General features: G+C 44.7%; 1 protein-coding gene across 5 annotated transcripts in view; it reads left to right on the forward strand.

Annotated features, from left to right (window-relative positions):
• MYLK (myosin light chain kinase) overlaps positions 1–25,525 on the forward strand; it is a 217,966-nt gene that overhangs the window by 93,030 nt on the left and 99,411 nt on the right. For 4 of the 5 annotated variants that reach the window (XM_023516282.1, XM_023516280.1, XM_023516279.1 and 1 more), the window contains exons 10-11: positions 5,250–5,384; positions 7,963–8,115. In XM_023516282.1, coding sequence (XP_023372050.1) covers positions 5,250–5,384; positions 7,963–8,115 — 288 coding nt within the window. Of the gene's footprint in view, positions 1–5,249; positions 5,385–7,962; positions 8,116–21,946; positions 22,026–25,525 lie in introns of those variants that run through there. The other variant, XM_023516283.1, reaches the window with a different exon arrangement.

The following is a 25,525-nucleotide window of genomic DNA, read 5'->3' on the forward strand; positions in this document are numbered from 1 at the left end:
ATGATCTTGTTACTTTTTTTAAGTTCATCTGTTTTAGAGCTACAAACTGAGTTATCTACTGGTAAAATATAATTTCTGATATTTGCCTTAGAAGAAATTCAGGCTTAGGGGGATTGGCAGAGGTAGTAATAAAATGATATCAGGAGAAATAGAAGTTGACTGGTACCCTAGGGATTCGCAACACTGCTATCTCCACATTTTGATAGTTTTTGATAATAAACATATCTAAAAAGGTAATAATTTAATGGTTTACCTATACAGTATAATGCCACATAGCATTCTGTAGACTGATGGGGAAACATGTCCAGGGTACTCTAGTAATGGAAAAGAACAAAGTATAGGCTGCATGTCATCATGGAGTGGCACGTTTTTGTAAAAGAATGAAAAGAACTGTAGATATACTTGCAAAAAAATGCCAAATGTGCATAAACCATTTCTGGAAGGGCACACAAGTTGCCTCTAAGAGGAGAAATTAGGGACCTTGGGTAGGAAGGGAGCCTTACTCTTCTCTGTATACTGCTCATTCCCTTTTTTTTTTTTTTTTTTTTTGAGATAAAGTCTCACTCTGCCACCTTGGGTAGAGTGCTATGGTGTCATAGCTCACAGCAACCTCAAACTCTGATCCTCTTGCCTCAGCCTCCCACGTAGCTGGGACTATAGGCACCTGTCACAATACCTGGCTACTTCTTAGAAATGGGGTCTCACTCTTGCTCAGGCTGGTCTCAAGCTCCTGAGCTCAGGCAATCCACTTGCCTCAGCCTCCCAGAGTGCTAGGATTACAGGCATGAGCCACCACACCCAGCTCATTCCTTTCTTAATTGGGATTTTTACTATGTTAGTGAATTCCCTTGCAAGGAGTATTGTCCCTTCCATTTGGAGGTGGGAGTGCCTATAGGCAGAGTTCACAGGTCCAGAAGCAGGAGCCTCGGCAGCCAGGCAGGGCTCTGTGTCTGAACAGGGGCTAGGCACATGGCATCAGGTCTATCCCCAAAGAGCGTCACCACTCCTATGGCTTCCTCTCCTGTGAAGTTATTCAAGTCTTGTAGAAGACTATATTTAGCCTATTTGCATCTTGGGGTAATTCCTTTTTTTTTTTTTTTTTTTGCAGTTTTTGGCCGGGGCTGGGTTTGAACCCACCACCTCCGGCATATGGGGCCAGTGCCCTACTCCTTTGAGCCACAGGTACCACCCCTTGGGGGTAATTCTTACTTTCTTTCATGTGACAGCTTTATAGAGATATAGTCATATAACATAAAAGCCATTCTTTTGAAATGTTCTATTCAGTGATTTTTAATATAATCACAGAGTTGTGTGGCCATCACAACTATCAAATTTCAGAACATTTTCATCACCCCTCTCATGATAAAATATACCGATAGCAGTCACTCCCATTCTCCCAGCCCCTGGTAACTGTTTCTGTCACTATGGATTTTCCTGTCCTGAACATTTCACCTATATGGGAACATACAGTCGGTGGTCTTGTGTCCGGCTTCTTTCTACTTTCTCATTTTCACAGTTCATCTGTGTTACAGCAGGTCCAGTTCGTCATCTTTATGGCTGGATCATATTCCGTTGTAGGAATACAGAATGTTTTGTGTATCCATTCATCAGTTGATGGATATTTGGTTGGTTTCTTGGCTGTTGTGACGAGTGTTGCGATGAGTACTTCCATTCTTTTTCTGAATACCTGTTTTCAATTTTAAGGATATATACCTATGATCGGGACTGTTGAGTCACATCGTAATTCTGTTTAACCTTTTGAGGAACTGACAAACTGTTCTACAGTGGCTGTACCATTTTATACTCTACCAGCAACATACAAGCATTCCCATTTCTTCATATCCCCACCAACACCTGTGATTTTCTGTTTTCTAATTATAGTGGCCCACAGTCATCTCACTGTGACTTTGATTTGCAGTTCCCTGATGACTCATGATGTTGGACATCACTTTACCTGCTTATTAGCCATTTGTGTAACTTCTTTGGAGGAATACCTGTTCAAATAGAACAAGTATTTTCTATTTTTTAATTGCTGAGCTATAAGACTTTTTCATATATTCTGAATATAATGACTTTATCAGACATATGATTTGTAATAAATTTTCCCCATTCATGAAATCTAGATAATTTCTTATGTTGTAGTCCCTGAAGCCCCTGGTTAGTTAGCTTAATAATCAGCTGGCTGACTGGATAGGGATTTCCTTAAATGCTTTGAAGCAGCCCATCTCCCGGCCTTTCTGAGGGGCTCTGTGCGTGTGTGTTGGGATTGGGATTGCTCCATCCAGCCTTAGGCTTTCCTTCCTGCTCGACAGAGCCTCCAGGTGAGCTGGAGGTGAGAGAGGACGGCCTCTCAGGTCCTTCCTGGACATGTCCACAGCCCTGCACATGTATGTGGCCTTCTAGGTTCCCAGGAATGTCAGAGCTTTTCCAAGCCCTGGACGTTCCCTCAGTTTTTCCTTTTATCAGACTCATTTAATTAGACTCAATTGATTTTGCTGCTTTGAGTAGCCGTGATACTGACAATTACCACTGGTTTTTGGTGGTAATTGCCCTGGAGATAGGGCTGTTCACAGGGCAGCAGTTCTCAACTGCTGTAGTCGTGACCCACAGGAACTGTATTAAAGGATTGTGGCATTAGGAAGGCTGAGAACAACTGACATAGGGCAAACTCTGAGTTAAGTCAAAGAAGAGCCTGGAAATGGAACTCTTGAAGGAGCTGCCAGACAATCCAGATAGTGACAGTTCTCTTAGGGATGGGGTCATTTAGGAGCTCTGAATCCAACCTGCTCAGAGCTGCCCCAGAGCTGGGGCAAGGAGGATGGGAGTGTAAACGCCACAGGTTTGCTGCTCTCATTAAGAACGGGAAGTTGGGGGGGTGGGGGTGTTGTTTTTAAATGAATGTTTCTCAAAATGTTGCAACCTTTGCTTACTTTCCAGAGTTTGGAAAAAGTTGATTTTGACTCTTGTTGCCAGTACCCTTTTTAAGAGGAGTAGATTTTCAGAGGTCTTTACGCTGCCATTCCAGAAGTGCTTCTCAACTCCCTAGCTTCTTGGACACTAGCAGTTCCCAAACTTCTCTACCCTCCAAAAGTCCCAGCTCACCCTTGGCAGATGCCTTTACCAAGAACCAGTTTGTCTGTGTTCCTCTAGTTTTCCCTATAGACCTTCTTTCTCTTATCACTGCAGAAAAGTTGTGTATTTCCCTTCCCAAGGCTTCTATTTCTCTCTGCTCCCATGTGGAGACAAGGATCTGATCTAATAATGATTTAGTCTCCCACCATTTCTTCAAGCCATTGTTTTTTGTTTGTTTGTTTTTTGAGACAGAGTCTCACTATGGTCCCCTTGTTAAAGTGCTGTGGGATCACAGCTCACAGCAACCTCAAACAAATGTGATTCTCTTGCCTCAGCCTCCCTAGTAGCTGGGACTATAGGCATCTGCCACAAAGCTCGGCTATTTTTTTTGTTGCAGTTGTCATTGTTGTTTAGCTGGCCCCAGCCTTGGTGCATGTAGTTGGCACCATTACCACTGTGCTACAGGCGCCGAGCCTCTTCAAACCTTTTTGAGAGGCCTCTTTTTTCTCCCCACAAGCATGCGCTGGTCTTCTCTATGCTGAGAAAGGAAGGGAGATCTCCCTTCTACCTGGTGGTCTCTCAAGCTCCCAGTTCATCCCTCCACCCTTTCACCCCCAAGTCATACTTGCTGCCCACAGAACCTTGTGCACAACTCCCATCTGTTAATAACAGCCAATGCCCTTGGCTGATGTTCTGTGTGCCAGGCTTTGTGCTAAATGCTCTCCTTGAATTATTTAGTGTAGTTATCCCAACAATCCTATGAGAAAATTACATTCACACCCATTTTCCAGATGAGAATACTGAGCTGTATGTCATAGGCTGAGTGACTCATCCAAGTTTACGTTTTGTAAAAGAGAGCATATTTCTAACCCAAGTTGGCTGGCCTGAAAGCCCATATTCTTCTCAGTGACTCCCAAAGGCATTTCTCTAATGAAGGAATTTGATGCTAGCCAGGAAAGGGGTAGAGATAGTAACTCCCTATCCCTCTCCCTCAGGACCAGACCTATCCCAGTGTACATCATTCTGTCCTGTAGCTAAACTCCCTGCTTACCCTCCCCTAGGGCCTAGAGGAGAAAAGGTGGCTGTAGAGTGAGAGAGCTGTCTGAAATAACTGGTTCACCATTGGGCTCAGCTCTGGGAAATTATTCATCTTATCTGTAAAATGGGCTCAAGATAAGAGCCTCATGGCATTGTCACAGTCATAGCTAGAAAAGTACCTGGCACATAGTAGATCCTCAAATACCACTAGTTTTCTTACCCGTGGATTCCCTGCTATGTAATATGGCTTTCCCTCATCTCTGTGTTGAATGGGCTCTCATGGTTCATCCTCTAATACCTGCCTGTCAGCTACTTGACAGTTGGGTAGCAGGTTTGGATTGTTAGAGAAGAGATTACCTACACTATTGCTCTTAATTAAGGTACCCGAACTATAAAATGTTCCTAGTTCACTGATGTAGTTAGAAGGCTTTTGGAAAGTTCAGCTCAGTGGTTCTCAACTAGAATGTGCTTTAGATCCATAAGGGTGCATTGTTAATGCATGTTCCCAGGCCCCCAGCAGTTCTGAAATCTTGAGCAGTTCCGAAATCTTGAGCTAGGTTGGGGCTACAACTGTACTTACAAAATAGAAACACAAGTGAGTCCTTTGTTATTTGATTCAGTTCTGGAATTAGAAAAAATATTTATAATGATTTAAAATTGAAACATCCTCACCTGTGGGCCTGTGGATTCTGTAGGCAAAAAGGTCATTGTGATCACTGCTGGGACTTGATAAGGTCTAGGAGACCACAGAAGGCTAGGAAGTAGAGTAGGACCACAAAGGCAGGAAGAAGGAGCTCTCAGGATGCTCCAGGATAGCCAAAGCCAAGACAAGACGGGAGGTGCCTGAGTCCCAGAGGAGAGAAGGCAGGCCCAGATTCGGAGTGGTCCAGGCCTGGGGTGTTTTGAGACTATGGAGAAGCTCCTGCCAGTTACCTGCCTCAGGCTCCAGGCCTCTGCACCGCGAGGCTGCCTGCTTCCTTCATGTGAAGTCTGCTTCCTAAGGCAAAGCCAGGCTGGTAAGGAAACCCAGTGCCCAGGACAGCAAGGTGTCTGCCTGTAAGGCTGGGGGTGACTGTGGCCAGTCACTAGCACCAGCAAGTTGTAATCTGAGATGGCCTGTGTGTCCTTTTCCCTTGCAGGGGTGGTCGTGATGGAGGTGGCTCCCTCGTTCTCCAGTGTCCTAAAGGACTGTTCTGTCATTGAGGGCCAGGATTTTGTGCTGCAGTGCTCTGTGCAGGGCACTCCTGTTCCCCGAATCACTTGGCTGCTCAATGGTGAGTCCCCCTGCCCCAGTCCTCTGCCCTACTCCCCTGAACAAGTCCCTACTCCTTTCTGAGCCTTGAGTTCTTTGTCTGCATCATGGGAATAATGCCACCTACCTTGCAGGGTAGCACCTGTGAAGTTAAATTAGATCATTTAAATAAAGTGGTTCATGAGGCCCCTGACACATAGGTACACAAGCAATTTAACTTCTTTTCGTGTGTCAAGTTCATAATAGGCCCTTACTTAATATTTGCTGAGATAATGAATGAACAAAGAAATTAATAAACTAATGAACCACACCAGAATAAGGGGTCCCACCTTTTATTTACTGACAGATGGTTCTAGAGTTCATAGACCAGTAATTTTTTTTAGTGTTATAGTCCTAGAAAAACCTGGCAACTCTTTTTTTTTTTTTCAAGTAAGGTCCTTTTAAAAAATTAATTACCATATATTTTCACTACCATCCCTCCCTTTTCCCAAAGGCTAGTCAAGTAAAGCAGTGAGAGAAGAAACAAAGGAATTTGTAACTGGTGGTGATTAATTAGTTGTAAACACCACCACACTCAGACCAGACCCACCCTTCTCTTTATAAAAAGGCCTTTAAATTTTAAAAGTGTAGGACCCCCCTGAGTTGAGCAGGGACTAACTTGGGGATCCGCAGAGAGGGTAAAAGAGCTCTTGCTCAGAATCAGGAGACACAGGCACTTCTCGTTCTCCACCAGAGTGGTCAGGTGACCTTGGAGACTTTACCCATTTGGGTGCTGTTGTCTTTATTGATAAAAAGATGGGCTGGAAGTGTAGGTCTGGGGCCTCAGCCAGCTGTCGTGTCTTATAGAACAGGCTCCCTAAGAAGGCAATGGCACCTTTACTTATGCACCAATAGTCCCCAGAGATGTCGGTGTCACTGATGGCCTGCCTATGACCTCCCTTGTTAGTACAGTTTGCTCAAGATTTGCTAGAAACTGTCTTTAATGAGTAAGAGGAGGCATCACATAGTCTTCCTATGAAATATTCTTATTTTTTCCAACCATTTAAAATAATATTGTAAGCACTATTCTTAGCTGGCAGGCTGTACAGAAGCAGGTTGCAGGTCGGCTTTGGCCCACAGGCTGTAATTTGCTGACCCATAGGTTTACACCGCTCAGGACTGTGCAGTTTCCTCATCCTTTCCACTAGAGGGCGATTGTGCTCAAGTTGGCTTTCTTGGCTGCTAACTCTGATCCAACCCGGTCTCAGAGCTAGAAGAGTTCAGTGTCTCCCTATTCTGATGTGCCCTGAGCCAATGGCCCTTTCTGGGGCTTCCATCCCATCCCATGTTTGCAGGGCCAAAATGAGGTATGATCCAATAAAAGGATAGCTCTCAAAAAACTTGTCAACACATATTTGGACAGCAGAGGCCAATTGGCAGCAGTGTGGGTATATAATGATATTTTCAAGAAAGAGAGGTTTTGGGGGTGTCATTGTCACACACACACATGCAGTGTTTAATCCTCTCAAGGACAGGATCTTGGCCCCTGCCTTTCCCAGCTCTCTGCCCCACTTTCATGAAGTGCAGTAGGAAGGACTCTCAGACTCTCTTCCCTCTGGCCTGATGGTGTGCTTGGCAGTCTCTTTGCCAAACTGTCATGGAGATGTGAAGTGTTGCTATGTGCAGAAGAAAACATTGCATTGCAGGAAGAACACTTCTTTCTGTACTCTCACTTTCCCCCACCCCCAATTTTATGAAGTGCAAACCAGGACCCTGGGACCTGGCAAGGAAAATAACTGATAGTTGCTTCCTATATGGTGAATGGACACATTTCTGCTCCAAAGCCAGAATCTTCAGTAATGAGATTTTTTTCCCCCCTGGAAATGGAAGGTCACATCTTGGAATAATAAAATCTCAGGAACATATAGCATTAAGGAACCCACTGAAGCTCATTGCATGCTCTCCTGTCTCCAGGCAGGACTTTATGTGACCTGAATAAAGGGCTTCCGTGGAAGAGACCCTGAGAAGAAAGGACCAGAGTCATTTTTAGTTCCCTGTATTTGTCTTTTCTGTGAACCCTAAAATATACCTAATTTCACAGAAGAAATACACTTAACTGCAACATTAGGTTGGGGGTACAGAGCCGCTTTTTTATAAGGATCCGGAATGGGCACTGGAATCATCATTTCTGGAGACGTGAGCTGGGAGCCCCATGTTCAGTGTGGCCAAAGTCTGTTCTGTCTGAGGCTGCCTGTGGGCCAGCTGACCCTGTGAGATTCATTCCAGGCTCAGAATTCAGTGAAGTTGAAGATGTGCATGTGGAGGCTGTTTAACCTAGAATGTCTGAAACTGTGCCCCTCTCCCCCCTGCATTCTAAATTCCTCCCGAGTCTCCCTCCCCAGTCTTGTTCCTCCACCCCATACAATTACTCTCTTCCTTCATCTCCTTTCCAGCCCATGGGCCTCTGTCCAGCTGGCTGGGGATGGGCTGACACATCAGTAGCCCTGGATCTGAGCAAGCATGAAAAGCCCCAGCATCATGATAGCAACAGCCCTGCTGAGGACAGGCTCCTGTCCCACCTCGAGGCTCCTGGCCTGAGCCTCCCTGTGCTTCCTCTGCAGGGCAGCCCATCCAGTATGCTCACTCCACCTGCGAGGACGGCGTGGCTGAGCTGCACGTCCAGGATGCCCTGCCAGAGGATGATGGCACCTACACCTGTCTGGCTGAAAATGCCTTGGGGCAGGTGTCCTGCAGCGCCCGGGTCACTGTCCATGGTAGGAGCCTTTGGGCACTTTGCTAAAAGCACTTTTCCTAAACATACATCTGCTTTGGAGGAGGGGCACTTTAGTGGAAATGGTGTTACTGGCTGAAATCCAGGGACCAGAAGTGCGTGTGACATTGCTCCTCACTCTTACCAGCAGGTGGTTGCTGATGCCTCTTTAGGGTTAGAGGATAGGGCCCTTAGAGACCATTGCATGTGAGGGCTGGCAAGTGGAAGAGGTGGCCTCCAGGAGTTCACAGTGACTAGTATCTGCCATGAGAGTGGTTGGCCCCCACAAATCCCCTTCCCAGGGCTGTGGGAAGATGCAGGGGAAAGACACAGGGGCTCCAGGAGCTCCTGGTCTGGTAGAAAGAAGACCTTACATGCTGCAGGAAGACTTTGGAGTATCACATGTTCCCTTAGCAGTTAGGGCCTCACAAATGACCCCTGACCTGCTGGGCAACACTGGGTAATAGTGTAGGGACTGAAGCTTCCAGAGGGTCCGAAGTTGCCCCTCTCCCTTTTGCCCCTCCTTCCTTCCACCATCCCAGGCTTGCTTTTCTACATCACCAGCCTGGTGTCCAGTAATCTGATTATCATGGTCATCCATTGATCAGCCAAGCACTTAGTCCCCAGGAATTACAGGGGGGCACAGACTCAAGACAGATCTGTCTGGGTTGTGGCATCAGGAGGCATGGTGACGATTCCCAGGGAGGTGCTTCTTGGGTCCAGGGTTTTCCGGTAAGCCTAATTCTCACCCTCACCCTGGGCCTGTGTTCCCCTGCTCCTGTGCGTGACTGGGTCCTCTGGGTGCTTGGACCAGGTGCAGTGTGTCTGCTTTCCCCATCAGACCAGCAGGAGACCAAACTTGCTCTCTCTTTGTCCCACAGGGCTTAGGCCCTTCAGGAACATCTCCCTGTAATGTGAGTGGCCACCTTCTCAGAGGCTGCAGGAGATGGATTCACTGAAAAGGAAAAGGGGAAAATCATTTGCTGTTATTGTGTTAGGGACTCTTAGCACCTCACTGAGACCTCAACAGCCCGGGGATGGGAGTGCTGTCCCTAACACAGAAGGGTCGGGAAGTCTCAAGAAGTTGCCTGAGTGCACCAAGCTAGTTAGCAAAGTTAGCCCTTTGAACCTAGGTCCTATGATGTTCAAGTCCATGCTCATTCCTACATCCTGCCCTTGGTTTTGTTTTTTTTTTCAGACCATCTCACTCTGTGCCCTAGGTAGAGTGCTGTGGCATAACAGCTGATAGCAACCTCAAACTCTTGGGCTCAAGCAGTTCTCTTGCCTCAGCCTCCCAAATAGGTGGGACTTCAGGTGCCCACCACAAATACCCAGCTAATTTTTCTATTTTTAGTAGAGACAAGGTCTCGCTCTTGCTAAAGCTGGTCTCAAGAACTCCTGAGCTCAGGCAATCCACCCACCTCAGCCTCCCAGTGCTAGGATTGCAGGTGTGAGCCACCGTGCCCAACCTCATCCTGCCCTTTTTCAAAGTGCATGTCCCCTGGCCCAAGGTATGGAGAGTGGCCACCTTGAGCTGGGCAAAGTTGGTCCCTTAGGGGTAAAGCAACTGGCACTGACAGGAAGTGCAGCCAGTGCTGAGCCCAAGAAGCTTCCTGCCTCAGCACAGAGTGGTCATCAGTGAACTGGTCCACCTCTTCCTTCCAGGAAGCCCTCCACACTCCGGTCAGAGCCTGGCTCTGGCCCCTGGGAATTTGCCAGCCAGCATTCTGGTTTGCAAATTTATCCTCATATTCTAACTTCATGGTTCATTGTGGGGGAGAGGAGGGTGTCAGGAAATTGTGATAATGAGACATAAGAGGAAACAAGAGCAGCTCAGAGTCCCATCTTCTAGGGCCAGAGGACAAGTCTCACCTTCCCACCAGGGAGTTCTTCTTCGAGGTCCACTCACCCTGTCCATAGTCCACTAACAGACAGAGTCAGTATAGCACACAAGGGACTTGGCGTATCTCACCCTTCCATTTTCTGAGACTCTCCCTCCATAGCCTCAGCCAAGAGCCCGGCTAATCCAGAGCCTGTCCTGGTCTGCCTGTGTTTAGATTGGATTAGAGTGACCCAGCTGAGCTAGTAGTCCCCAAGAGGTAAGGGTCCCAGATAAAAGACTAAGAATACTTAGGGGCCATCCTCCTCATTCCCGGGTCTGTGCAGGGTGGGGCCAGAATGATTATCCATCCAAGCATGTTTTAAAGCCGACACAGAGGTCCCAGGCAAAAATTCTGTCAGGACCCTTTGGATTTACTCTAAGAACAGGCCTGCATGGGGAAGAACCCCCTCCCAATGTGGGGGATTCACTGGTCTGCGAAAACCAGACAGAGGCTTAGATACCATAAATGGTGAACGCGACTGAGAGACATAGCCAGGCGCTCGCAGCCCCGGCAGCGTTTGGGCTGTCTCTGCACAGGATTGGGGCAGGGCGAGCCTGGCACAGTGACACCCTGGCACTGTGCCCCAAGGCACTCAGTGGGCACAGGCCCGCTTCCCGCACCATCCTCAGCTGAGGAGTTTTTCTTGCTTTACTGGCAGCTCCTGTGGCTGTGGGTCCTCTGGGGGCAGCTTGGGGGTGGGGAGATAATTGCAGTGGAGCCGTTCCTTCCCTTCTGCCACCCTTGGTGTGGCACCAGGTTGTGGAGGGGAGCGTGGATGTAGAGCAGACTGCCTGGTCTGAGTCTCTGCTGCACCAGCCACTGGCCCTGCAACTCAAGTGTCATTAACACTCCAGGCCTCACTTTCCTCTTGTGTGAAACGGGGATCCTGTGGTCACCTCACAGTACTGTGAGGAGTACATGTCCCCAGAGCATGAGAGGTGCTCAGTAAGGACATGCTGCTGTTATGAGGGCCATCCAGCAGAGCCGACCTTAAAACAAGATAAAATCAGTAAAAATGCCAGGACGGAGGAGGGATTTTACCAAAGGATAGGCAAGAAGAGCATAGGGAGGGGTAGGGCCCAATACCTGTAGCTATCGACCCGCACACCTCCAAGGGCTCTGGCCACAAGATGGCACCATTCAGCAACGGATCCCCCTCCCGTTGTCCTTTTTATGGGGGAGATGTGCCTGAGTTCAGCGAATACTATGCTGAAGGCCAGATGTGGGGCCTCCTCACCTTTTTTGCCTCTTGCTAAGGTTTTGCGGTCAACACAGAGTGTCGGCGTAGCACTCTGCTATGATTTCTGTGGCCGCTCTCATGTGTTTTCTCTGCTTCTCCTCCTCTGGCTAATGCTCGCGAATATCCCCTTCTCTGGAAAGCCTACACTCATCACCCCAGAATGAGTTCTCTTAACACACTGAAGTTCCCTTGCGGCACCCATGTATCGGCAAATCTTCACTGAGCACCTGTATTTATTCACGCCAGGCATTGTCCTGGGGAAACTGAGAAATAGGACAGATAAAGCCCCTGCCTTTGTGGGGTCTACATTCTGATGGGTTTATAGGCAAGAATCAACACCTGGTTCAATTTCAAAAGCCAACAAGTGTAATTAAGAATTAAACAGGGTTTGTTGGCCATTCATCTGTCTCCTGAGAAAAGATTCTGTTAATGAAGAAATGCTCATTATCTCTAATCATCAGAGAAATGCAAATACAACATCACTTGGAGATATGACCTAACCCAAGTGAGAATGGCCCACGTCACAAAGTCCCAAAGCAGCAGATGCTGGCTGGCATGGGTGTGGAAAGAAGGGAACACTTTTATACTATTGGTGGGACTGTAAACTAGTACAGCCTCTATGGAAAGAAGTGTGGAGATTCCTCAAAGAACTAAAAGTAGACCTTCCATTTGATTCTGCAATCTCTCATACTCCGTATCTACCTTAAAAAAGTCATTTTAACATAAGGACATTTGCGCTGTAATCAATTCACCATTGCAAAGATGTAGAAACAACCCAAGTGCCCGTCAACCCATGAATGGATTCATACACTGTGGTGTATGCACACCATAGAATACTATTCAGCCATAAAAAGATGGAGATTTTGTATCTTTTGTAACAACCTGGAAGGATTTAGAGAGCATTCTGCTAAGTAAAGTCTCTCAAGAATGGAAAATCAAACATCTCATGTACTCAATACTAAGTACTCAATTGAAACAAGTAGATTAACACATGAGAGAAAAACTGAAATTTAAGAAGTGAGGGGTTTGATAAGTTCCCACCCAGTGGCTCCAATGTACAGGTATATGGCACACTTCCTGGGTGAAGGACACAACTACAACTGGGACTTTACCTTTACGCAAACAACGTAATCTAATTTATTGACCTGGAATTAAAAAAAAAAAGAAAGAAAGAAGTTAAGCAGGGGACAGTATGGTGGCTCATACCTGTAATCCCCGCCCTTTGGGAGGCCAAGGTAGGAGAATCTCCTGAAGCCAGGAGTTGGAGACCATGACACAGCAAGACACTATCTATACAAAAAAAAAAAATTTAATTATCTGGACATGGTGGCAGCTCCTGTAGTTCAGCTGCTTAGGAGGCTGAGGCAGGAGAATTGCTTGAGCCCAGGAGTATGAGGCTGCAGTGAGCTATGATTGTACCACTGCACTTTAACCTAAGTGGCAAAGTGAGACCCTATCTCTAAAAAAGAAAAGCAGGGTATGGAAATAGAGAGGGATGGACGGGGTACTTTCTATTGTTGTAACAAAGAAAGCCTCAGAAGACTTCAGTAAATCAGGAAAAGTGCTCCAGGAAGTACAGCAAGCACCAAGGCCCAGAGTTGGGGAGTGACGTTGGCCTGTTCTAAGAACAGCCAGGTAGCCACTGTGGGAGGTGCAAAGTGAACAGGTGGCAGAGTGACAGAAGTGAGTTCAGAGGTAGAGGCAGGGTATGTCCTGCAGGGCCCCTGGTAAGGAGAAAGCATTTTATTCTGTGAAATTGTCCTCTAATTTTCCTCTAATTGTTTGTCTTCCCTGCGTACTGTAAGCTCCCTGCAGGGAGAGACCACATCTTACTACTGTGAGCAGAACAGGGCCTGCTTGTGTTCAGTGAGTGAATGAGAGTAGTCTGAGGTAGTTGGAAGTCCCCCCCCCCCGCCCCGCCCCAGGGCAAGGAGGCATTCTTGCACTTTTCTGGGGGCTTGGTGCTCATTAGATTATGCCAGAAACCCACAAATTCCCTTTTAAGAGTCCCTCAACAAATGTTTCTTCCTTCCTCCCCAAAAGCTGGGGACCGTGCGGGGGATCCCCAGTAGTTAACCAGGCAATGAAAGTCTTCCCTCCTGCCTGAGGATGGAACCTAAGGAATGATTAATCCACATTCCAGCAGAGCCCAAGAAGATGTGGAAGAGAGTAAATATTTCACTGTGTCTTAACTGTCATTGGTGGGGGACTTCTTTGGGCTAGATTATATTTTCATTTACTTCCTTCTGGAGTCTCTTTTTCAAGGCTAAAATTCTTAAGTGACTAGATTTATTTATAACCTGCTAATTGTGCCTATTTTGACACAGTTTCTCAGCCTAATGGTCTGTTTATTTAACTGAAGGCCTGCTGGGCCTGTTAGAGACTCCTAAGGACCAAGGAAGTGTAATTTGCAAAGAAAAAGGCTGATCTCTAGAATAAAAGAGAAAATTCAGTAAGTGTGTTTATTAGCGTATTCGTTTTGCTGCAGAAGCCCTAATGAAGATAACAACTTCAAAAGCATCAGTAGAGCCACAGCTTGGTTTTGGATTAGTACCAGACACCCTGTGGGGCTGCTTCCAGCCACTTCCTCTTCCCTACCCAAGTTATACACAAGGGACTTTGGACACTACACAGTCCAGTGGGTATAAGGTAGGACCCTGCCCTCCATGAGTTTAAAAACACTGACAATTTTTAAAATACTTATGTTGGCTAAAGAGAATACTCATGATGACTAAAGAGAAATTTATTGAAGAAGAATAAATATTGGCTTTAACCTGCCTTTTTGTAATTTTAAGAACCTTAGTCCATTCAAAACATCTGCCCACAAGTTTTAAACTCCAAGAAGGCAAGCAGTTAGTTAAAGGTTACGTCAACTTGTAATCAGTAGTTTAGTTCTATGTAGGTTGAGTACTGAATTAGATTCGTGTACCTTGTTGGTTCTTCATGTTGCAGGAAGTCTTTAAGTGTTTGTGTGTACATTTGTGCCCCTATCGTAGAACTTGAGCCTTGTATGACTAATTGGACATTACAAAAATGGATAACTGCTTTGACAGCCTGTGGCAGGTCATACCCACCACTTACTTACTTGGGGTCCTTGGACAAGAATACCATCCAGAAACACAGTGTTTTCTGGATGGCTGAGTGCGACCCATGTGATGGCGAGTATGGTTTCTAGGCTCTCACTTTGAGGGAACATTGGGTGGTTTGGATGCCAAACCTTTATGTTTAGAGGTTGATTATAACTTCTAAGACAGTAACAAGGCTGTGGTTGCAGTGATCCCTGCTTCCCACCTTGCAACCCTGTCATTACTGGTCAGAGATCTTTCCGAGGACTGCTTATGTTATTGTTTCTTTCATTTCTTCCCATTTACTTCTTAGATTGTAGAGAAGCCAGTGGAAGGAAGGAAGGCCAAAAGAGAGAAAGCCTATAGGCTAAAGAAGCCTTTTTTATGCCAGGAAAGTGGCCATTTTGCTGACCCTCCAAGTAGATTTGTGTTTTGTTAGGAGACAGACTTGGGCTGAAAGGAATTCAGAGACCTTCCTGGGGATTTACAGTTTTGCATAAACACCCTGGAATGGGAAGGGGCCAGGTTGCACTTGAGCTGGGAGAAAGTAACCCTCCTTTGATGAATCCTGGAATTTAGGGAAGGGAGGAGGCTGGTCTGTGATCCCTGGATCATGCTGGATTTTGAGCTCCAAATAAAGAAAGAGGAGAGGACTGTGATTCCAGAACTCCCCCTCAGTTGGTGATTTATTGAATTTCCAGAGAATAACAGGGTTTGGAGTGAATCAGATTTGCTGTTGGAATGGTATTTTGCGTTGTAGTAACTAAGGAAAATAGTTAATGTTCAAAGCCTAGAGAAAAATCTTCAGATGAAGACAAATGTGGGTTGAATGCAAATTTGAACCCATAAAAAAGCACTTTTAAGGAGAAATTCCAAACTGAGTTGTTTTTCCTGCTAAATTCATATGAAGAAAAGCAAGGACTGTGAAAGGAAGAACAAGGAGAATTATTATAGTGTAGAGCAGTGATTTTCAACTGTGTGCCGTGAGAGGATCCTAGTTGTGCCACAGAAATTTGTAAAGATCACTGATTAAATTAATTTTGAAGGGAGTTCATAGTACAGTAAGCATATTCTTTTTTCTTTCTTTTTTTTTTAAACAACATAATTTAAGTGTGCTGAGGAAGTTTAACTATAGGTTCAAATGTTCCATGAGATAAATAAGGTTGAAAAACACTGGTGTAGACGGAGACTTGGAGATGGTGGCCAACCACTGGGGCAAAGGCTGTTGTGGGTTTCCAATGTCAAGTCCAAAGGAGGTAAAGGCCTTGCTCATGGCACTGGTTTGAGCAATAGGTTTTACTGGTTATTGTATAAGAAAAATTAGTGTGAAAGGTAGCAAACTGCTCCCGTCAAGTGGATGTTTAAGAACTTTCTAAAATGTCATACTAAGTATCATTAATTCATGTCAGTGTTTTGTTTTTTTTTTACTATTTTTTGAGACAGAGTCCCACTATGTTGCCCTTGGTAGAGTGCCGTGGCATCACAGCTCATAGCAACCTCAAACTCCTGGGCTCAAGCCATTCCCTTGCCTCAGCCTCCTGAGTAGCTGGGATTACAAGTGCTCGCTACAACACCCGGCCATTTTTTTGGTTGCAGTTGTCATTGTTGTTTAGCAGGCCTGGCCAGGCTTGAACCCACCAGCTCCAGTGCATGTGGCTGGAGCCCTACTCACTGAACTAAGGGAGCCAAGCCCATGTCAGTGTTTTTAAACTAAAACCTCTATCAATTAATGTTTTTAAGAAGGAACTTTTCTTTCTGATAGAAAAGTCTAATTGGCTAGAAAACTGACTTTTTAAAATTTAGTTCTCTAACAGTTCCACTTTAGAGACTTCAAGTTCCACTTTGAATTAATTCCACTTTTACAAACGGAGAAAGATGATGCTCAGAGAGGTTAAGTCAGCTGCCCACAGCAGCCCAGCCAATAAGCGGCAGAATCAAATGTCTACCGATTTCAGCCCTGTACTTTCTGCTTTGCTGCTCTGGGACCTGAGAAGTCATTTGTCTGGTGTTTTTGCTTCAGACTAGAGCCATAGCTTAATGTTTAATTTCATAACTAGGAGCTGTCGTCAAAAACGACTTGTTGCAGTTCATTTCTCCATCAGCCAGGAAGAATATGCTGAGGTTGGCACACCTGTCAAAGACAGTAACTAGCACGCCTTCCAGTGCTTTAGCCTTCCAGCATGCCATCCAAACTTCAGATGCATGGCCTCCTAGCCAGGCCTCTGCAATCTCACAATGTTGGAGCATTCACTATATCCCAGGGGGTTGCAGTTCTTTGTAAGTTTGCTGTGACTAAACCAAGAAAGAAGGCATATACAGATTTCTACAGAAATTATGATTCCATGAAGTATTTTGAGGAGATGAAGAAGGCTGATGTCTTAAGAGTACAAACTGGGTCACTTCATACTGGTCAAGGGAACAAATACAATAAGAGGACATTTCAATTCTAAATATTTATGCACTCAACTTAAATGCACCCAGATTTATGAAACAGACCTTGATTTGTCTGAGCAATATGATTTCCCATAACACCACAATAGCTGGGGACTTTAACACTGCTCTGACAGAACTAGATAGATCCTCTAAACAGAAACTAAGCAAAGGCTCAGTGCCTGTGGCTCAAGTGGCTAAGGTGCCAGCCACATACACCTAAGGGGGTGAGTTCGAATCCAGCCCAGGCCTGCCAAAAACAACAATGACGGCTACAACCAAAAAATAGCCAGGTGGTGTGGTGGGCGCCTGTGGTCCCAGCTACTTGGGAGGCTGAGACAGGAGACTCGCTTGAGCCCAAAGAGTTTGAGGTTGCTGTGAGCTATGATGCCACAGCACTCTACCCAGGGGGATAGCTTGAGGCTCTGTCTCAAAAAAAAGAAAGAAAGAAACTAAGCAAAGATACAAAGGACTTAAATGTGACCCTGGATCAGATGGGCTTCATAGACATATACAGAACCATATATGTATATGTATACACCATCCCAAAGCTATGAAATATACATTCTTCTCATCAGCCCATGGAACATTCTGCAAAATAAACCATATCCTAGGATACAAATCAAACCTCAACAAAATTAAAAGAATTGAAATTATACAGTATATCTTCTCAGACTACAAGGCAATAAAGGTGGAACTCAACTCCAACAAAAACTATCATCTCCACACAAAGGTTTGGAAATTAAACAACCTTATGCCAATGACAATTGGATCAAGAAAGAGATAAAGGAGGAAATTGTTAAAATCCTCAAACATAACAACAATGAAGTTACAAGTTACCCAACCCTGTGGGATACTGAGCAGTCTTCAGAGGGAAATTTATTGCATTAACTGCCTGCATCCAAAAAAACAGGAAGAGAGCACATCAACAACCTAATGAATCATCTTAAGGAAATGGAAAGGAAAAAAAATCTAATACCAAACCCAGCATAAGAAACGAAATAACCAAAATTAAGTCAGAAATTAATGAAATTGAAAACAAAAGAATTATTCAGAAAATTAATAAAACACAGAGTTGGTTCTTTTTTTTTCTTTTTTTGCAGAGTTGGTTCTTTGAAAAAATAAATAAAATTGATAAACCATTGGCCAGACTAGCTAGAAACAGAAAAGTAAAATCTCTAATAACCTTAATAGGAAATGAAAAAGGGAAAATAACAACACATACAAGAGACTATCTCTGACTACTGCAAAAACCTCTATCCCTCTATGTCAAATCCTCTAAATTTGACAATGTAGAGGAAATGAACCATTACCTAGAATCACACCCTCTCCCTAGACTTAATCAAGACGAAATAGGCGTCTTGAAGAGACCAATATCAAGCAGTGAGATAGAAGAAACAATATAAAATCTTCCAACCAAAAAAAAAAAAAGCCCTAGACCAGATGACATCACACCAAAATTCTATCAAACCTTCAAAGAAGAGCTTCTATCCATACTGCAATAACTATTTCAAAACACTGAGAAGGAAGGCATCTTCCCCAATACATTCTATGAAGCAAACATCACCCTGATATCAAAACCAGAAAAAGATCCAACTAAAAAGGAAAACTACAGACCAATTTCACTAATGAATATAGATGCAGAAATACTCAACAAAATCTTAGCCAGTAGATTACAGCTATACATTAAAAAAATTATACATCATAATCAAGTATCCCAGGGATGCAAGACTGGTTTAACATATGCAAATCCATATGATCCACTCAACAGATGCAGAAAAGCATTTGATATAATTCAGCATCCTTTTCTAATAAGAATACCCAAGAATATAGGCATAGATGGCACATTTCTTAAGCTGAGTGAAGACATCTACAACAAACCCACAGCTAATATCATACTGAATGGAGTAAAACTAAAAGATTTTCCACTTAGAACTAGAACCAGACAAGGATATCCACTAGCACCACTATTGTTCAACATAGTTCTGGAAGTTCTAGCCAATGCAATCAGGCAAGGAAATAAAGGGCATCCAAATGCGGGCATAGGATGTCAAACTCTCACTCTTTGCCAATGATATGATCTTATACTTAGAGAAACCCAGAGACTCAACCACAAGACTCCTAGATGTGATCAAGAAATACAGTAACATCTCAGGGTATAAAATCAACGTACACAAATCAGCAGACTTCATATATGCCAATAACAGCCAAGTTGAGAAACTCATCAGAGACACAATTCCCTTTACAGTAGCTTCAAAGAAAATGAAATAGAAATATACCTAACAAAATATACCTAACAGAAAGATTTCTTCAAAGATTATTATGAAACCCTAAGAAAAGAAATAGCAGAAGACATTAACAAGCGGAAGAGCATACCAGGCTCCTGGCTGGGAAGCATCAACATTGTTAAAATGTCTATAGTTCCTAAAGCAATCTACAGATTCAGTGGAATCCCCATTAAAATACCAACATCATACCTTCAAGATTTGGAAAAAATAGTTCTTTGTGTCATATGGAACCAAAAAAAAAAAAAACCCATATAGACAAGGCAATTCTTAGAAATAAAGACAAAGCCAGAGGCATCACCCTACCAGACTTTAGGCTATTTACAAGTCCACAGTGATCAAAACAGCATGGTATTAGCACAAAAATAGAGACATAGGCATTTGTAACAGAATGGAGAACCAAGAGATGAAACCAGTCTCTATTTGCCATCTGATATTTGATAAAACAAATAAAAGCATACAGTAGGGAAACGAATCCCTATTTAATAATGGTGCTGGGACAACTGGATAACCAACATGTAAAAGACTGAAACTTGACCTTTCACCACTTAAAAAAAATCGATTCAAGATGGATAAAAGATTTAAATATAAGGCATGAAACAATAAAAATCCTAGAAGAAAGTGTGGGAAAAACTCTTGAAGATGTCTACCTGGGGAAAGATTGTATGAAGAAGACTTTCCTGGCAATTGGAACAACAACAAAAAAATAACAAATGGACTAAATTAAACTGAAAATCTTCTGCACAACTAAGAACACAATAATCAAAGCAAATAACCTTCAGAATGGGAAAAGATAATTGCATATTACAAATCTGACAAAGGCTTGATAACTAGGATCTATAGAGAACTCAAATTAATCAACCAAAAAAAGCTAATAGTCCCATCTATCACTGGGCAAGAGAAATGAACAGAGCCTTCTGTGAGGAAGACAAATGAATAGCTCACAAAGATATGAAAAAATGCTTTTTGCCCCTAATCATCAGAGAAACACAAATCAAAACTACCCTGAGATACTGCCTAACCCCAGTAAGATTAACACACATCACAAAGTCCCAAAGTTGCAGATGCTGATGTGGATGTGGAAAGAGGGGAACACTTTGACACTGTTAGTGAGACCACAAACTAATATAGCCTCTTTGGAAAGAGTTATGGAGAATCCTCAAAGAACTCAAATTAGATCTCCCATTTGAGCCCACAATCTCATTACTAGGCATCTACTAGAAGAAAAAAAAATCATTTTATTATAAGAACATATGCAATAGCTGTTTATTGCAGCTCAATTTACAATCATCAAGATGTGGAAACAACCTAAATGCCCATCTACTCAAGAATGGATTAACGGACTTTGGTATATGCATACCATGAAGTACTATTCAGCCATAAAAAAGATGGTGACTTCACATCTTTTGTATTAACCTGGATGGTGTTGAAACATTCTTCTCAGTAAAGTATCACAAGAATGGAAAAGCAAGTATCCAATGTACTCACTACTAATATGAAGCCAGTAGATGATGTAATTCACACTCACATAGGAGAAAAACTCATTTCAATTCAGGTTAGGGGAGGGGGAACAAGAAAGGGGGAGAGATTGTGGGGGTTGGGGTGCTCCCACTGAATGGGCACAATTTAGGAGTGTATGTTACACCTTTTGGGTGCAGGACATAGCTACAAGAGGGATTCTACCTAACAAATTCAAATATTGTGATTTGGTCGTTTGTACCCACCTTAACCTGAAATAAAAAAAAGAGTGCCAACTGATTTTAGAATATTAAGAATTTCTTTGTGTTGATTTACGTAGAGGTTCGTCAGTATCTGTCATCCTGAACTGAGTATGTGGGCTGTGGAATAGTGACCCTTGATAAACAAACAGTTAACAAATGCTGTAGACCAGGGGTCCTCAAACTTTTTAAACAGAGAACCAGTTCACCGTCCCTCAGACTTGTTGGAGGGTCGGACTCTGGGTTCCAGGACGAGTCGGCTGCTAAGCAGGACAGGCAGCAGCGGCAAAAACACCCAGCGGGCCAGATAAATGTCCTAGGCGGGCTGCATGTGGCCCACAGGCTGTAGTTTGAGGATGCCTGCTGTAGACGATACTCATAAATACAGTTGCCTGGACCTAGACCATGGATCGAAGGGGTCTCCAGGAGTCTGTATTTCACCCTTAACTTATGTGCAAAATTCTTGAGTCTCAGTGATGTGAGATGTATATTATCATACTGGGGCTGATAACATGTATTAGGCTGGGCATGGTGGCTCTCTTCTGTAATCCTGGCACTCTAGGAGGCCAAGGTGGGTGGATTGCTTGGGCTCAGGAGTTCGAGATCAGCCTGAGAAAGAATGAAACCCTGTTTTCTACTTTAAAATATTAGAAAAACTAGCTGGGCATTTTGGAGGCATCTATAGTCCCAGCTACTCAGGAGGCTGAGGCAAGAAGATCTCTTGAGCTCAAGAGTTTGAGGTTGCTGTGAGCTGTGATCACACTATGACACTCAACTCCAGGGCAATAGAGTGAGACTCTGTAAATAAATAAATAAATAAACCCAGATATCAGTGGGAGACTACATTGTAAAAACCCCTGGTAACAATAAGGAATAAAAAGAACATAGCTTCTGATGAGTCAAAAACAGAGCAAAAATGGCCAGGAAGGAAAAAGCATGTGGTCAGTAGGATCATAAAGAGATGTGTGAGTGTCTGTCTCTCTTTCTCTCCCCTGCCCTGTCTTTTCCTTCCCTATTCCCTCTCTCCTCTCTCTGTTCTTTTTTTCTCCTGCTTTCTTCCTTTTCTTAAGTCCTATTGACAGCTTTAGTCTGCTGTATATGGCATCATGTTCACTTTTAAGTAAACTGCCTTATAAGCAGTTTTATTCTTCATCTGAGCTCTTGTCTTTCCCATTAGAGGACAGGCCTGACACTTTGCCATTCTTTCAAAACAGAACAGTGACATTCAGTTTAAGGATGGAGTCAGCGAGCAAGTGGAGAGACAATGGCCAATGCCAAGTACCAGAGCCACAGGTAAATTTGCATTAGATCTTTAGTCCTAGACTGGCCAGTGAAGGAGACCTGGCCTCTCTGGACTCCCAAAAGCAGGCCCTGTCTGGGCGTGGTCTCTGCGGACAGCAGGAAGCACAGCTGTGGGAAAGCCTGAGGCATGTGTAGTCTGGCCCCACTTGAGCTGCGTAGCGATTCTGTCACTGGGTCCCTTGTTACTTGTGTGCCATGGCCAGTGTGCACTCTCCCCAGTGGAAGCAGCTCAGGCTCCCTGAGACAGCATTGCCACTGGGGACTCAAGCCTTGGGCCCTGGCCCTGTACCCAGGACAGTACAGAAGGATAGTTGCAGAGACATCACGTGGTGGCTCACTGGTGGCTCTGGGCATGAGCACAAACATGTCCCATGACAGAAGGTTTCCCTGCTTCTGTTCTCAGGCCCTGGCTAGCTGCATCCCATCCCTGGTGCCATTTCAGCCTCAGCGTCTTAGGGCAGGCAAGCTTCCCTCTCTGTGTCTCAGCTCCCTCTGCTGTGAAACAGGGACAGGGTCTGAACCTTGCCTCCAAGGATGTTGATGGCAGCACCAAATGAGCTGAGAACATCCTTTAGAATCCTGGAATTTTATAAGGAATCATGATAATTTTATCTCAATAGCTGCTATAATTCCCTTTCTGTCTGATTATATGTGGAAGTCCTGGTTTGGAGAACTTTCTCATTGTAGTTATTGTCAGGGCAAGTTTGCTCAGCCAAAAAAGTCAGTTGGCCTAGGAAAGTAAAAAAAAAACTATTGATTTTTATACTTTTTTTTTTTTTTTTGAGAGAGTCTCATCTTGCCCTCGGTAGAGTGCCATGGTGTCACAGCTCACAGCAAACTCAAACTTTTGGGCTTAAGCAATTCTCTTGCCTCAGCCTCCCAAGTAGCTGGGACTGCAGGCTCTTGCCACAGTACCCACAACTCCCAGCTATTTTTTTGTTGTAGCTGTCATTGTTGTTTAGCTGGCCTGGGCCAGGCTGGAACCTGCCAGCCTCGGTGCATGTGACTGACACTGTAACCACTGTGCTATGGGCATAAGAAGCCAGCCATACTTCTTACGTGCTAGATACTGTTCTAGCTGTCTTCCATGTGTTACTTTTTTTAGTCATCTAAAGCCTGCAGTGTTACCAGGCATGATACTGGTGTGTACATTACATTTATCAGTACTGTATTATCATCAGGCTATGGGAGGCAATGCTGAGGCTGGGAAGCTTGCCTCAGATCACACAGCTAGAGCCATGAGTTAAATACGTCTGTTTCCATCTGTCTCTTATTTTATGTAAGTCCACACAAGAGTGAGCAGGAAATAACAGGCCACAGATGAGCCAAAGTAATTTGTTTGGCTTTGGGTTGAATTGAAACACACACATGTTGCTTTTTACTTTTACTTGGCTTTTCTCTCTTTTGCTTTAGTTTCTCTTGGTTATCCAAGGGTCTAGGATGGTGTTTTTATGTTACCCTTGGTAGAGTGCCGTGGCATCATAGCTCACAGCAACCTCAAACTCCTGGACTCAGGTGATCCTCTTGGCTCAGCCTCCCGAGTAGCTGGGATTCCAGGTGCCCACCATAATGCCACTCTTGCTCAGGTGGTCTCGAACTCCTGAGCTCAAGCAATTCACCCACCTCCGCCTCCCAGAGTGCTAGGACTACAGGCAGGAGGTGAGCCACCTCCTCCAGCCTAGGACTATGTTTTTTATCTTTTTTGATCTCACAGCATGCTTGAACCTATAGTGAAACTTCCATAGCACACTTAAATTATGTTGATCAAAAAGGAGAGTTAAAAAAAAAAGAATATACTTACTGTGCTTTGAACTTCTTTCAAATATAATTTAATTCATGATCTTTACAAATTTTTGCGACTAGTTGAAAAATCACTATTCTAGGATGTGAGTCAGCTGACAGTATGTTTGTTCTTATGGAGAGTTCACCATAGGCACCGTGATTTCCCTTGAAAAGACACACACATAACACCATGGCCTTGTCTGACTATACTGGCTCCGAGACCTGGGAAAGCTTCTTCACCTTAGTTAAGTCTCTTTGTCCTGGCCTCTCTCTCAGCACAGTGGGGACAAGATAGGACTGTGGTGTCAGGGTTCTTATTAGGCTTGCTTTTCTGGGGCTGCTTAAAGGAAGTTGCTTGCTCAGAACTTGAGATCCTTCCTGGCTCCTTAATCCCAGGGAGTGGGCTGGGGGGGGGGGGCCGGGACGAGTTTACTCAGCCAAAAACAAAAATGTCAGTCGCTGCCTGCCTGCCTATGGGTCAGTTCCCCCAAGTTCAGTCTCTTTCATTCATCTCCTTTTGTGCCAGGAAAGCTGGTTCTCAATTTACTTTGAGATATATCCCATGGTGTTTTTAAGCAACACGTTTGTATTCCTAACAGTAGTTGCCTCAGGTCCTGTGAAGTGAGTTTGTAATGTGTGGGGGAGGGCCCAGTCTCCATTGCTTCTTTTACTGCTGATAAACCCAAGGAGTAATTGACCCCGAGTGGATAGGTTTTGAGTTGGTTGTCATGCCAGCCTTGTACATGTGAAGTGTTCTCATTGATAGTGAATAGTGGTACAAAGTATTCCCACACATTTAAAACTCCCCAAAGTCCTCTGATGTTACTGTGGCTACCGGAGAGACAGATGAGGAAGTTGAGCTTTAGATGCAAGGGACCTGTCTGAGGCCAGAATCTGACCCCAGATCCTGGGTTTACAGTGCGGTCCCACTGTCCCCTCCACAGCTACAGATAGACACAGGCTAACAGAGAGCCCATGAGAAGCAACACTCTCGTACATGCTCTGAGTTCCCGGGGGTGGGGGGGGGGGAGCTGATAGATTTTTAGTCCCCAGTGCCTGAGACCCACAGGGTAAAGTAGCTTTGCCAAAGCCCCAGCCCAGGAAACAGGGTCTATGGGAAAAAACGAGGAAGATGGGGCCAAAGGAGAGATTGCCACCAGCTGAAAGGAGCATGAGCTAGAGATGCTGGCATCCTACAGTTCCTAGGAACTAGAGCACATTGTTATGGGGTTCCGTGAGGCTGGGGACTAGGGCTAAAACTGCGGAGAGTGGGGAACAAGGAGTACTCGGGAGGGACGAAAACATTTTGTCCTCTAGCCTCATGCCTTCTCAGTCTGTGCAAGACAGGAAATTCCTCAACTCTCCCGAGGCAGCCAGCTTTCCTAACTGCTGCAGCCCCATCAGAGAATCGAGATAGAGCTATGCATGTCCAACACGAGGACCCTCAAGCCCACTCCCAGGGCCTTCTGCCAAGGCCCCCTCCTGCCCTTCACCAAAGGCTGCAATGTCTATGTGAGGGGCATGGAGGGCAGCAGGGGCCTGAGAATCTCCTCTTCTGTGGGGACCCTGGGGTTACCTGCTCTTGAACTCTGGCTCTGTGCTCTTCAGACTGCACCTGCTTGGGGGACAGTTTTCCTCCAGCCTCCTGGGCCTTCCCAGCCTCTCCTCATCCACATTCTCAGAGACTGAGCTTGGAGAGCTCTGCATCA

Source organism: Otolemur garnettii, unplaced genomic scaffold (genome assembly GCF_000181295.1).
Source record: "Otolemur garnettii isolate 467f Iridium unplaced genomic scaffold, OtoGar3 scaffold00089, whole genome shotgun sequence".
Lineage (NCBI taxonomy): Eukaryota > Metazoa > Chordata > Mammalia > Primates > Galagidae > Otolemur > Otolemur garnettii.